We start from the raw sequence: 14,845 nt of genomic DNA, 5'->3' as shown, positions 1-14,845 counted from the left end.
TGCTGCGATGTCCCGCTGGGTTCCAGTCTAATGCTTGCTTACATATTTCGTTTCCGCCCCTACGTAGAGTGTGGCCGACCCAGCCCCACTTCCGATCCCGAATTTCTGTTGCTATCGGCCTCTGGTGACAACGACGATGGAGCTCGTTGTTTGAGATCCAGTTGTGAGGCCACCAGGCCCGAATTATATACCGCAGGCATCTGTTAATGAACACCTGCAGCCGTTGAGTGTTCTCCACTGATACACACCATGTTTCGCTAGCGTATAACAGCACAGATTTCACGTTAGAGTTGAAAATTCGTATTTTGGTGCGTTCACTTATCTGCCTGTTTTCTCTAAGAAATATCTGGAAATGTTTCTTCAAGAATAAAAGATATTTTCTACATTGGCAATAGAAAAGGGGATGACTGTAGTGGATACGATTGAATCTTGGAGTTGTTATTAAATTATTATTGAAAATATCATTATCACATTTCCTTGTAATCTACATTTGACACACCGTTTTTGTATCAAATCCCGAACATGACTTATCTTCCGAACACTGGCGTTTCAGCCCCTTAAACAAAAACTTACATCGGTTTTCCGTACTAAGGATCAAGACTGAAAACGAATTCGAATTCATGTGGAGCAAATAAACCCATTAACGCCCGAATTAACTCTCGCTTTATTTTATCAGGAACATCTCAACATATTAAAATAATAAACCTGAAATAGTTAATAAAAAATCTACGGTCACAATTTTTTTAGCACGGTGGGTCATATGTGCTGAAAATGATGGAATAATGATTGAACCGATTAAGCAGTATAATCGATAGCAATTATAATCGGCACAAGCATCATATAGTTTTTGGGAGATGCGGCGAGACCGGAGAAAGTCTTTATGCTAGTTGGAAGTCCCTTCTAAATTTAGCGGGGGGGGGATCCGGGTGTTCCCCTGCAAATGTACTACAATTTTGTGCCTGACTCGAGAACGAATCAAGTAATTGGAATTTTTTTCTCTCTCTCTCTCTCCCTCTCCCTCTAACTCTTTCTCTCTCTCTCTCTCCCTTTCACTCTTTCTCTCTCCCTCTCACTCTTTCTCTCTCTCTCCCTCTCACTCTTTCTCTCTCTCCCTTTCACTCTTTCTCTCTCTCCCTCTCACTCTTTCTCTCTCTCCTTCTCACTCTTTCTCTCTCTCCCTCTCACTCTTTCTCTCTCTTCCTCTCACTCTTTCTCTCTCTCCCTCTCACTCTTTCTCTCTCCCTCTCACTCTTTCTCTCTCTTCCTCTCTCTCTTTCTCTCTCTCCCTCTCACTCTTTCTCTTCCCCCTTGCACTCTTTCTCTCTCTCCCTCTCACGCTTTCTCTCTCTCCCTCTCACTCTTTATATCTCTCCCTCTCACTCTTTCTCTCTCTCCCTCTCACTCTTTCTCTCTCCCTCTCACTCTTTCTCTCTCCCTCTCACTCTTTCTCTCTCTTCCTCTCACTCTTTCTCTCTCTCCCTCACACTCTTTCTCTCTCTCCCTCTCACTCTTTCTCTCTCTCCCTTCACTCTTACTCTCTCTGACTCTTTCTCTCTATCTCACTCTTTTTCTCACTCACACCTTCTCTCTCTCACTCCTTTTCCCTCTCACTCTTTCTCTCACTCTCTCTCTCTCACTCTCTCTCACTCTTTCTCTCACTCTCTTTCTCACTCTTTCTCTCACTCTCTCTCACACCCTTTCTCTTTCTCGCTCTCTCTCTCATTCTCTCTCGCTCTTCTCTCTCAATCTTACTCTTCCACTCTCTCTCGCTCTTCTCTCACTCTCTCACTCTCTCACTCTTTCTCTCCCACTCTCTCACTCTTTCTCTCACACTCTCTCACTATTTCTCTCTCACTCTCTCAATATTTCTCTCTCACTCTCTCTTACTCTCTCTCGCTCTTCTCTCTCACTCTTTCTCTTCCACTCTCTTTCGCACTTCTCTCACTCTTTCTCTCTCACTCTCTCACTTTTTCTCTCCCATTCTCTCACTCTTTCTCTCTCACTCTTTCTCTCACTCTCTCACTCTTTCTCTTTCACTCTCTCACTCTCTCACTCTTTCTCTCTCACTCTCTCACTCTTTCTCTCTCGCTCTCTTTCTCTCTGTCTCACTCTATCTCTCTCACACCCACTCTATCACTCATTCTCTCCCTATCTCTCGTCCTGCCTCCCCCACACTTTTCCCTTCAACATTTGGTTGCACATTGCCTAGAGGAGCAAATTCATTCATCGTCACATTCTTTTTTTTTGTGCGACGCACAAAGGTTCTTACAGCTCAACACACGCACACTCACGGATCACTCTAAAAAAACTTTATTGGTTATTGTTTTGACGCTTTGAAAAAGATTTCTTCTCTCCATAACGATCTATACTACACTGTTTGGTTTTATAACGGCCATGGCGTTCATGACTTGCTCAATATGGCTGCTTCGAAACCAATATAACATATGACTGCAAATTAGGAACATCATATCAAATTAAATCGGTACCTCCATAACGTACCGTTTACGATATCGGTCAATACGAATTGGTACGCGTATTAGCGAACTGGTTTTCATGTGTCTTTCGCCACTTCCGGTGTTTCACAACGAGTTTGTTTGTGGAAGGATCTTTAGAACTGTGCAGTGTAATACTTCACTTTGATTATTTTTCTTCGTCCGGCCAGTGATACAGATTGATGTTCTATGCAAAAGAAGTTTGGATGCTCACTAGAGCCACCTCATGCAAAAATTCAGAATTATTTCGATCATTTCTTGAACCGGCAAGATACACAACTTTGCTGAAGACTCCATGTAGCTAACTTATCAGTTTCTTGAGATACAGATTGATGTTTCATGCAGAAGAAGTTTGGATGCTCACTAGCGCCACCTCATGAAAAAAATCAGAATTATTTGATCAGTTCTTGGCTCTGAATAACTTTGCTGAAGACTCCATATAGCTTACTAATCAGGTTCTTGAGATACAGATTAATGTTTCATGCAGAAGAAGTTTGGATGCTCATTAGCCACCTCATGCAAAAATTCAGAATTATTTCGATTTATTTCCGGCAAGATGCTCTAAACAACTTTGCTGAAAACTCCATGTAGCTAACTAATCAGGTTCTTGAGATGCAGATTGATGTTTCATGCAGAAGAAGTTTGGATGCTCACTAGCGCCACCTCGAACAAAAATTCAGAATTATTTCGACCAGTTGTTGAACTGCCAAGATACTCTGAACAACTTTGCTGAAGACTCTATGTTGCTAACTAGTCAGGTTTGAGAGATACTGATGGATGTTTTATGCAAAACAAATTTAAACGCTCACTAGTGCCACCTCGTACAAAAATTTAGAATTATTTGGATCAGTTCTTGAACTGCCAAGATATTCTGAACAACTTTGCTGAAGACTCCATGTAGCTAACTAATCAGGTTCTTGAGATGCAGATTGATGTTTTATGCAGAAGAAGTTTGGATGCTCACTAGCGCCACCTCATGCAGAAATTCAGAATTATTTTGATCAGTTCTTGACCCGCCAAGGTACTCTGAACAACTTTGCTGAAGACTCCATGTTGCTAACTAACCAGGTTCTTGAGATGCAGATTGATGTTTCATGCAGAAGAAGTTTGGATGCTCACTAGCGCCACCTCATGCAAAAATTTAGAATTATTTGCTACTGATTGATGTTTTATGCGAAACAAATTTAAACGCTCACTAGCGCCACCTCGAACAACAATTCAGAATTATTTGGATCAGTTGTTGAGCCGCCAAGATACTCTGAACAACTTTGCTGAAGACTCCATGTAGCTAACTAGTCAGGTTCTTGAGGTATAGAGTGATGCTGTTTGGACATTCACTACTCATTACTTGATTTTTGTATGAAAAAGTTCAGTTTTCCATGGACGTTTACGCCACCTAGTGAGTCAGTTCCGATTTAAATTGTTCACCATATGAAAGATATTAGTTCGAAGAACAATATTGACGAAGAGATGTATAACTTCAGAGCCAAAACTTCCCAACAGATATAAAAAATGTAACTGATCTATAAATAGATCACTGGGCGTTAAGCGCTTCTGATCTATAAATAGATCACTGGGCGTTAACGGGTTAAGCGGATAAAGGCAAAATGACCATTCAAAAGCAAGTGTTCGGAATATGAGTAATGTTCGGAATTTGAGCCAAAATGGTATGTTCCAATGATATGCACTTATTTATTGAGTAACTCTAATCAGCATGTATAGACAGCTCCATGGTAATGCAGAAATGTTTACTTTTTTTTCGAGTTCGTTTAATTTAAAATTTCATGTCACCAACTAACACCATTTGGAAGAGAGTTCGTGGGGCAGTACCAGGTGGGATTTATGGGTGAACGTTCGATCGCGGACCAGGTACCCGTAATGCTGGGTAGACACCTTTGTGTGGTGTGTTACGGTGTGAGATCCACCACGTTCAAATTGTCATCTACAGGCAAATCCTGACCCAACGAATACTTTCTCCAATATCCAACTCCGTGGTACCTACTTATGAGGGTATCGCTGAGTCGGGGGCCGCTCAATAAATAAGTACTACATCAACACTCCCAGGTTACGGTGAAGATGGGCGTGGCCAGGAGTAGTAATACTTATGTTTTATTATTATTTATTTCTTTATTATCGGATTAATTCAACTGACCACAATTTACTTTTAATACTTAACCACAATTTAGTTTTAAGAAACTTGATTGTTTTGATTTTATGTTTGTTGCATCTATGTAAGTAAGCGAGACTTTTTTTTGTATTCTATATGTTAAATGTTATTGGAAAAGATATGTGGTTTTTATGTCCACTTGAGTACGTTATCAGTGACATCTCTTGAAGAGCTATTGGTTTTCTATCTCTGAAGGCATAAAGTCCTTTCTCATCCAGGACATGGATTTGAAACTTGGTGAGAGAATTCCATTATATACATTTACCAAATTATATTGAAACTATATGATTATATACCATAAAAAACATCAGGGCACCCGATTAAAGCGATTTGGATAGGAAGAGTGGAATCGCCAACTTCCTATTGTTACCATCTCGTGGATAAAGGGCGGGCTCTTCTCCCCATGGGAGATGCATCTATTGGGTCAATCTGGGAAACGAGGGTTCGATTATATTATTGTATGAACGAACTTTCTTCTGGAAGGAGATTCTCTATTCATCCCGTGGATTCGCATAAGTATCTCTGCTTATGGAACCACCCCACCCATTTTTGGTTGAGAACCGCTGTTATAAATAATGGTGAAAAAACACAATAAATTCTAATTTTGTGTTTTCATTACTGTAAACAAAATGAATCTATTTGATGTAAGACGCAATTTGTGAAATATACAAAAAATGTTATCATCTAAATTTGGACTTCAGAATATTTTATGTTTAGTACCTACACATCAATCAGATTTTAATACATTTTGTCTAGAAAATATTATAAGCATTTTAAAATGATCTTACTATGCTGTAACGAGGAACCTATCCTAATTGAATTCGTCTATTGGATAAACTATGATAGACTTTTTATGGTTGGATAAGCGTCATATTTGAGCATATGTGTTGCGTTGTTGTCTAACTAGCAGGCGTAGTAGACATGTCTAGAGCAAAATTTTGCTAAACGAAAAACGGTAGTTGAATCTAGCAGCGATGGTGCCGTACCCGTGTTGGTAATTATTTTTGTAAACTTAATGACGCTCGTTCTAAAATAGTCAAAATAGTTGATTTTACGACATTTATTGAGGTGTATCTCAAAACATTTACATGTTGTCTGACGTCAGATTAGCGAATCTAAATTTTCTAGGGACACGTTATTTGGTCTTGAGGACAAAATCTTGTTGGGTTGCATAAAAGTAGGACTAGTATCGACTGCGCGATGCGACGCGACGGTGCAATTTAACAGTTTATTGATAATAACTGTTATTCTTTTACGTGAGTCGCATCGCGTTTACTCTATAAGCTGGCAACTAATACTATGTTCTCACTAGGCTAGTCTAGGGCCTTGTAACATGTTATTCGGCTATCTTGATGAACTTTCTATAGGCGATAATATGAATAACGAACATAGTATATAAGCGTTATAATGAAGTATATGATGCGTTGTTGACGGGTCTCTGTTAGCCTTGCGGGCAAAGGCGTAAGATTGCCAATCAGGAGATGGCGAGTTCGATTCGCGGGTCTTAATCCTTCCACTCCCACGACTATTTTCAAAGATTTCAATAGGAAGGAATCATCTTTGAGAAAACTGGTGGCAAAAGTTATATGGCATTGCTAAAGTAAGCGGAAATGAAAAAAAAGTCTTTGAATGTAAATTATAAACTATCCAATGTGGCAATAAAGTTGTGCTAAATATTTCTTTTTGCTGTTGAAACAATTCGAAGAAAGTTGGAAGCATTTTCAATATAATTTTATTTGTAAGGTTTAAGTTCTGCGGCTTCTTAAGTGACTTGTGATATTTTGTCCGTAAAAGGAAAGCGAAATTCATTTCATATGAATTCGTTCATACATTTGTTGTAGGCAACGAGTGCTCTAAGATTGTCCAAAAAAGTTTAGGTTATTCGTGTCGCTATAATAATGAAAATTGTGAATTTAATATGAATTCTAAAATAGTGTGATTGTTATCCGTTCATCTAATGTGTGAAAATAGTTCATTTAGAAAACTTTGTTGAGCAAAAGAAAAAAAAAATCTTGCACAGCCTGCCTCAGGTTTATGGCGTTCATCAGTTGAAGAAGTGCATGAATCTAGTAAAATGTAACTAAAATATGCTTGTTAAACTTTTTTTTAAGTACCAGTGATAAATATCTCTCCATTAATGTGCGAGATGAGGCAACGTTACATATAGGGCTAACATTACCTTCCGTAACGCTTTCATAAATTCATTTTTTCAAAGTAGAATCAAGGAATGTGATATTGAATAAGTTGTCGGACTGAAATTTATTTTATTCTTTGTATTCCGGTTTTCAAATTATAAATATCTGTTTTAATTTTTCTCCGTTTATTGACTTTGCGACTTAAGATTTTTATGTACATATATACTCCACTCTCCCAATTTTTAATATGATCCCGATCAATCTGCAATCAATATGAATGATAATTATTTTGTAATTGATTTCCATTTACACAGAGAAGTGATACATTTTTTGCGTCTTTCTCATCACTCACGAAGAGATCCCTTTTCTTGATAAAATTTGTATTCGTCTATCGCATTTTACATCGACCGGTAAATAGGGTAAATGTTCCTATTTGGTTCGCATGCTCCCGAGGTTTCATATTAGAAGGAGAAAAGTCTATCTTCAATCCATTATTATTTCATTTACTGTTATATAGGAAGAAACATACGGAACATAAGGATCAAATAGAAGAAAAACCCTATGGTAATACAATACTTTAAATATAATTTCAAATTTTGGCTTCAATTTCTTGGTAGCATCACTTCATGAAGCAATGACTACCTATCAGAATATCTGACGGCTTATCCAACTTTCTATCGAATCTCAAACAGCAAAATCGATTACCAGAACATAAGGTGTCTGCCTCTTTGTTGTGAAGTCTTTCTTCTGTTCCTAAATTGTTTTGTTAGTAATCTTCAATCGCTTCCGTTTAGTGCTGTGAACACAAAAACTGCATCTGGTTAAAAAATAAATAAGGAACACTAAAACTGTCTTGACTCGTACGCTTAAACTATGCAGCTGTTTGCAACCTTTTTACTTTTTTGGCTTTGTGCAGTTCATCAGCCAATAATGGAAATTAAGTTTTTATATTTGGGATGAATATATTCATAGGTGTCAATCAAGAATTCCATTTTCAACATAGCTCTAGAACAGATTGAAAAATAAATAGCTACTTAGGATTCATAAGAAGAAAATTATACTAAAATATTCTACAAAATGACAAGTACGTTCTAATGCTGCTTTCTATTAAAAACAAAAGTCTCACTCACGCCTAATTTAATCTCAATAGAAGATATGCTTATCACTAAAAACTACTTAATCGATAATGTAGAACCATACGGTGATAATCGAATCGTAAAATTATTAGAGTAAAATCAGCAGTGATTCAAATCGTTCGGGGCTGTCAGTTTGAATATGAATCTGAAACATTGAATTTCCCAGCAGCTGTTCTAGATTCAGTTTTTATACCAGTCAACTGTCAAAAAAATAAAACTGGTATAACGCTCCGTTCTATTTTCTGCAGATTTGAACCACGATTGAATCACGAGATTCAAATATTTTTCAATTGTTTTGGTGTATGGATGCGTCATTTTATCTACGGATCAATCCACTTTGCAATTCCGGCGCCTTTCTTGGCAGTAACATAATGATTTCAATTAATTGAAAATTTGAAAAACGTGAATAGAACACTGCTGGGGAAACCAGCGAGTTTGTTCTATTTTGCTCCAGATGCAAACTAGAATAGTGGTCGAAAATTTAGAATCAAACTGAATCACTCCTGATTTCACCCTTACAATATAAACTAGTATTGCAAATATGCCCATTTCAATACAACTTTCCAAATGTAAGGGAGAAAGCCTAGTTCACAAAAGTTACTGTGTTTGGAATACATTTTTTTTATTCCGATTAACTAGTAAATATTATTGAGAAAAAATTAACCAACGTTTTCATCACATCCACGGTTCAGGATCATATATTCAGGCTGTTTGAGCTGTATATTACGAGCCATGTTTTTCCACCAGGTAGTATTGTACAAAAATACCCGCGTGTGTGCTCAAGTGTGAAATATAGAAAAATCGTAATTTGTCATTGTTTTATCCTCTAAAGTTTGTCCAAATGTTGAATGAAGTGTATTTTCTGCTCATTTTAAGGAACTTTATTTGCCCCGAACATGGTATGGTGAACGCACTATATTCTGTACACTTTTTGATATCATCGTAAAATTCATGAAATGTTGTTGATATATTATTCCCAAAAGCCTCCATGCTTGAATGCACAGAAGAAAGTAATCCTACGAGGATCACTGTTATGCAAATTTTGCATAAAAACTACAGAATTAGGGAATACGCCAAAGGATATGCGCTCACGGTACGATTAGATATAATGCAAAGATCCGAAATCAAATTAATTTTAGGTACAAAGTCATCAATCCGTAAACGTTCAATTGATATAAAAACTGACATAATCAATCAATCAGCTTCAAAAAACCTCCACAGTCATTCGGAAAGTATAAAAGTAAATTCAAAGATATGGATATTATGTGATACGATAAGCGATATGGTTATGATACTGAACGGTTTCTATTCATACGGTACTAAGAGAAAAATAGAAAAGCTGCGTTTTGTATTTTGATTGTGAGCTGAATTCATTGATTGCGAAAAACCTCGTTGTTCCATCTGTATCGCTTTGTAGTGAGATGAATCTACGATACACAAATCTAGGAACATAAAATACTGTTAAAGCTATTTCAAGGTTTGTTTCCTCCTGGTGCGATAGGTTAGGTTAGGTTGGATTGGCTAAAGTCAGACTGGAGATTGGCAACTGGAAATGGAAGGTTGTTAACAAGCTTTATCAGCCCGTTCAACACTGCTTGGCTTTATGTTTTATATATGAAGGATGGGGAAGACGATTTAATGATTCGACGTTGGATTTATGTAAAATATCTGGGTAGAATGTTTTGGCATTAGTTGCGTTTTCTCTTCTTCTTCTTTTCATTTTATTAATCTGCGACAACTACATTAATATTATGTTTAGCTTATTTATCACTAGATAAATGATCATTATATCTTCTTCACTTATTAAATGGACGTCAAAAAGTTTCAAACGTATGTTCATATGTTTGTGGTATTATACTCTAATAATTGAGTGATAAATGTTCTATGTCTGTCTGTTTCCGATTGCGTTCATTGTGTATAATTTTGACTACAACAGAAAACAATTCTTGTTTTTCTAACTTTTAAATGTATATTTTTATCTACAATGTACACTGTGTAGTTGGGTCTGTTTGCACTCTAGTAAACATGTGAGTTTTTTTTTTAATTCTATGGTGTGTTTCAATTCATTTATTTGTAGTTTCTTGAAAAATATAAGGCCTTTAATGTTATATACGAATATACAAACAATCCTCTTGCATTGATGAATAAAACACTGGCGGATTATTTCCTGTTCTTCGTGAAAGGATTTTATTTGCTTACTTTTAATCGCATAATCGTAATCAATGACGACGCAGATAGGTTCTTACATACATGAAACAGAATAAAAAAATGTTTGTGCATTTGCAAGGGTAACAGTTGCAACATTAGTAACAGTTCTTCTGTGTATACTCATTGCTCGTCGATTCCGTCTTTTGAGACAATCAAGTTCTGTTTTCAACGCACCATGTGGTCAGTTAATTGACCACACATATATTCTAGGCATCCATTTTTTTAAGCCTACATGTTTAATCCAAGTTCGATTCGATTTATATGTATCGAAAATATTCGGACCTGAGAATCAGCTGTAACATACCTACCAATTATTTGAGTCACTTTATAACACGTTATTTCGCGATACCATTACATAATGCTGAAAATTCTTAAAGCTGAATAGTAAAGGCTGAAAAAGTAAACATTTACCTATTATAATAAATCGACTCTTCACTTCTCGATGTTGAAAAGTCCATCGATATAAGGAGAGATCAGGGAATCGAAAGAACGTTTAAATAAGTACTAGATTTAAAAAAAAACTACGAGACATGACAACAAAACAATTTTTATTCCTTGTTTTTGATTGGTAAGAATTTCTAGTAGCTCAGAGCTTTAAGGTGCAAGAAAAATTGGATGAAGGAAAGAGGTTTTCGTTCGAATTACCACCGCCGAGTGTCGTTTGTCTCTTTCAATCTGCCGTAAAATTATAACTTTGGTAGTGCAACATCGAGAAGCGGCACACACTTCTTCTTCTTATTGGAATCAGTGGAGAAACTGGGACATTGCCGCCTCGCAGCTTAGTGTTTAGTAAGCACTTCCACAGTTGTTAATTGTGAGGTTCCTAAGCCAGGAGACGAGCCAGCCTCGGGCTGAAAGTCTCCTTAATAAAGACACACAAAAAAAGGTTTCTAACCCGAAAAATAGATTGCGAGAGTTCAGCTATGTACCTGTTGGAAATTTGATCTCATTAGTAACTCTGAGCTGCGGAAGACGATGGAGGTCCTTCTTAGCTTAGTAGGGAAAGCAACTGTCTAGCGTACTGGTTTCGTGGGATCAAACCCCAATTCTGCCAAGAAAACTCTTCGGACTATCTTCGAACAAGCCTGTAAGCAACAAATGTTTGTTAAACACCTGGACGCGCCTGTATGTGGATCTGCTAGAAGACACTTACAAGAAACAGCCTCCCGGTTTCGATTGAAACGACGTGGTATGCAATCTCAAATGCAACTTTTATGGGCTGAAACAATCCTCATGGAAATCAACGACCTACGGAGTGTTCAAGTTCATGAGCTTCCAACAAGCAGAAATTCATGCATGAAAGTGTAGAACCACAACGGGAAGAATTCGCTAAGATATGTCAACAACTACAGTAAACGTTCAAACTATTCTGCCTCGGAAAGTTGAAGCAGTTCCTATGTGTCGAAAAAGTCATTAAATATTACACCCTCGACCACACAAATTACATCGAAAAAGTGGTTAGGCGAAGAAGCGAAACCATCAAAGGTGCCAATCGACTCCGCGTACCTTACCCAAAAGGAGGAAGACCAATTGCCTATAGGCAATAGGTATACAAACACATCTTACCGCATTTGGTTAGCAGTTTGCTTTTAGAACACGGGTAATTCTCAGCCCCTGTGTCAGTACTGTCAAGAAAAGTTACTAATTCCTTCAACCGAGATGGGACCGTAGCAAAGAGGGTCCTCCGGTATCTCAAGGCTACCAAAAACCATCGTCACAATCTGAGTTCCGGATCCAGCGAAATAAAATGCTGCATTGGTATAGTGTTCCCGGTTCTTATACAAATGACGGTGGCGGAAAACAAGGCCTCGAATAAAGCCACCGTGTTCGCGATACCGAAGCAAAGTGCACATACAGTCGGTAAATTGCCATATCCGGAGATCCGTTCTCTTTTTTTGCGGCCACGGACGGAGCATTGATACATGGATACATATAAGGCGGATCAATTTCAAAAGAATTTGCACAAAAATATGCCAGGGTATGAAATTAGTATAAAGGTCATTCGAGTATAATGATCGACCTACTGTAACAGCTGACACCAGGTCCTGATAAAAAAAAGAAAAAAGTTAAACCAGTCCGAACCGTTTCCGGTTTTATCTTGAAATTTTAAACTTTATGCCCACATCGATGAACATTAAGGTTCATTATTATTCGCGATGTTACCACTGGTCGCCGGGAATGCCATCCCGCTGACACTATTTATACTACTATTACTTCCTGAATTTGTAATCTGTGGCGCAATCGCCGCATTAACATTTTGCTGCTTCATCTTATCGAACAGCTGGAGCTTCGACCTGACGTTCCCTTCGCAGATGTTGTTCAATCGATGGTGTTGCTGCGCCTGTTGTTGATACTGAAACTGCTGCTGTTGCTGTTGCAAGCCCACCGATGTCTGCTTCCGTTCCAAGTCTAAGCAGAACGCCTCGTACTCTGTCCGTTGCCGGAGTTCCGCCGATGTCAATTTACAATAGCCGTTGGATGGCCTTCGTGCCGGATCGGTAGCAGAGGTTCCGCCACTGCGATGCATGTGATGATACTGATACTGATGGTGACCACCAGAAGCTGACGATGACGTTGAGGACGCCGATGAGCCAGCTTGACCCGCGGAAAATCCGAGAGCCGAATCAGGTACGGTGAATGGTTTGAAGGTTTGACCTTTCCGCTCGAAATATTCGACTATTTTGGCAATTTGTGCGGATCGTGCATTGGGTATTGTTGTGAACGACCGATCGTCCCACAGCAGTGAGTCTGAGCCAGCCAACGAACTGATATCATCCGAGCTATCGGTGAAAATTGACGAAGATCGATTTTTACAATACAGCAGTTGATTTGTAAATTGATTCTTCTGAATCATGCTATGTATTTCCGAATCTAGTGCAAGCCTGTTGATAAGGCCCATATCTATAGATCGTGCATCGATATCTACATTACTCAGCACATGATGTCGGTAATTGAACTTTTTCCTAATAGAGTCCGATAGCTCAAGATCATCCATGCTTCTCAACGAGCTTACATTCGTCGATGATTCATCAAATAGCAGTACACTGGAGCTGTCGTTCAAAGTTTGATTGGAGGCCAGTTCCAAATCTTCCAATTTTCCAGCAATATTATTCACACCTCCGTAGACACACCTACAGACGGACAGTCGATCCGCAGATTCGAAATTTACTTTATCCATGCAACAACATTGCGACGACTTGTACGTACTGAAGTCTTCATTCAAACATGAGAAGAAACCGCTTTCCGTCGAACCTCTCCTCGTCAGTATCCTGGGAGTCTCCAAAATTCCATCCCCTATCACAGTAGAAGACGATTTCTTTATACAGCCCGTGCCAGCGTTGACCTGCTTTGAAGGTACCAGCTCGTTTCCTCCTTCTTCAGTTCCGCTGTCGGTATTGTTGCCAGCAGAGCTCTCGCCATTTATGGCACATTCACCCACGCTGCTGGATTCAGTCTCAATCGCTCCACTCTTGTAAAGCGGGTGACTAGAGAGTTCGGTGAAATTCGCGCGATATTTCTTGATCCCGGAACCACCCCCAACGGATACTTTACGAGAGAACGTATATCCGGGTTGGTTGGCCATTTCCTCGGTAGAGCCGATTTCTTGCTGATCTGTGGCTCTGGGTTTGCTCTGCAAAAGAAGAACATTGGGCTTAGTTTTAGTTGCATGATTATTTAGGACTCTTTATATACAATTTTTTGTTTAAGATTGGCAGCACGTAAATATATTTTTTTAATTGACTCGAAACAATGTTTCATTTAAGTTTTCTCTTGAGATTGTGTTTTCATTTTCATCTCATAAGCATTTCAGACTACGAGCTCTATCATGTGATATAATTATGTCATGGACATGCTTTGCATAAAATGTATGAGCTTTGATCAGGGTGGAAGAGAATTCAGCATTTCAAACTTTATGAACGATTCAAATCAAGCGCAAATTAGAACACGCCGAATTCATCTTTCCAAAAACCATACATGATTCGAATTATCCGTTGAATAATCACCTACAGCGATTTGCAGGATTAATTATTGTGTTCTAAATTGTTTAAAACAGTGAATCGACGTTCTTCACAAAGAACAAAGCTTATTTTTAAATTATTTTTTTTTTTTTAAATTACCGTTTATTTGAAGGCTCAAGCGCTCGAAGGCATAACGTAGCCGAAAGTTATTGGAAATTTTATTACAATTTCATCTTTTGCTAGTATGTTAGTGTTGGGGAGCCGAAAAACTCGCGGCTTGGTCGAGGTTAAGGAGTACATACAAAAAATAATAATTGGATGGGATAGGGCCTTGGGATTATATTGGTGTCCGTAGGAAGCGTTGATGCAGTCTTTCCATGATGATTAGTGTGGTGCAGAACAGCGGCAAACTGTAATGATACAAGCAAAACATTTCTACCGAGCGGAGTGGGAGATAACAAGGTGGACATGGCCGTACGAATGGGGGGAGAGGGAATTAAACAATTATGTTGATGCGCTTCAAAAAATTGTGAACAAGGGCCATGTAGTCAAGATCAAGCTTTCCCAACACATCTCTAATGCCCTCATCTCGGGCCCGGAGGGATGCATATAAATCGGACCTGGCAATACCGTATTCGGGACAGTTCCCGACAACGTGATTGATGTCCTGATAGCCTGCCCCACAACCGCATCGATTGCTGTCTGCGAGCCCTACTCGATAGGAATGCGCGTTTAGTGAGTAGTGGTT

The 14,845-nt window shown here is 38.6% G+C and overlaps 1 protein-coding gene across 3 annotated transcripts in view; it reads right to left on the bottom strand.

The window, feature by feature from the left end:
• Window positions 1-6,917: 6,917 nt before the first annotated feature.
• LOC134205173 (uncharacterized) overlaps window positions 6,918-14,845 on the bottom strand; it is a 305,408-nt gene continuing 297,480 nt past the window's right edge. For all 3 annotated transcript variants that reach the window (XM_062680176.1, XM_062680177.1, XM_062680178.1), the window contains one exon: window positions 6,918-13,769. In XM_062680176.1, the coding sequence (XP_062536160.1) occupies window positions 12,273-13,769 (1,497 nt within the window). In that variant the 3' untranslated portion in view covers window positions 6,918-12,272. The remainder of the gene's footprint in view (window positions 13,770-14,845) is intronic.

Source organism: Armigeres subalbatus, chromosome 1 (genome assembly GCF_024139115.2).
Source record: "Armigeres subalbatus isolate Guangzhou_Male chromosome 1, GZ_Asu_2, whole genome shotgun sequence".
NCBI lineage: Eukaryota > Metazoa > Arthropoda > Insecta > Diptera > Culicidae > Armigeres > Armigeres subalbatus.
This window is presented reverse-complemented; position numbering and strand designations above follow the sequence as displayed.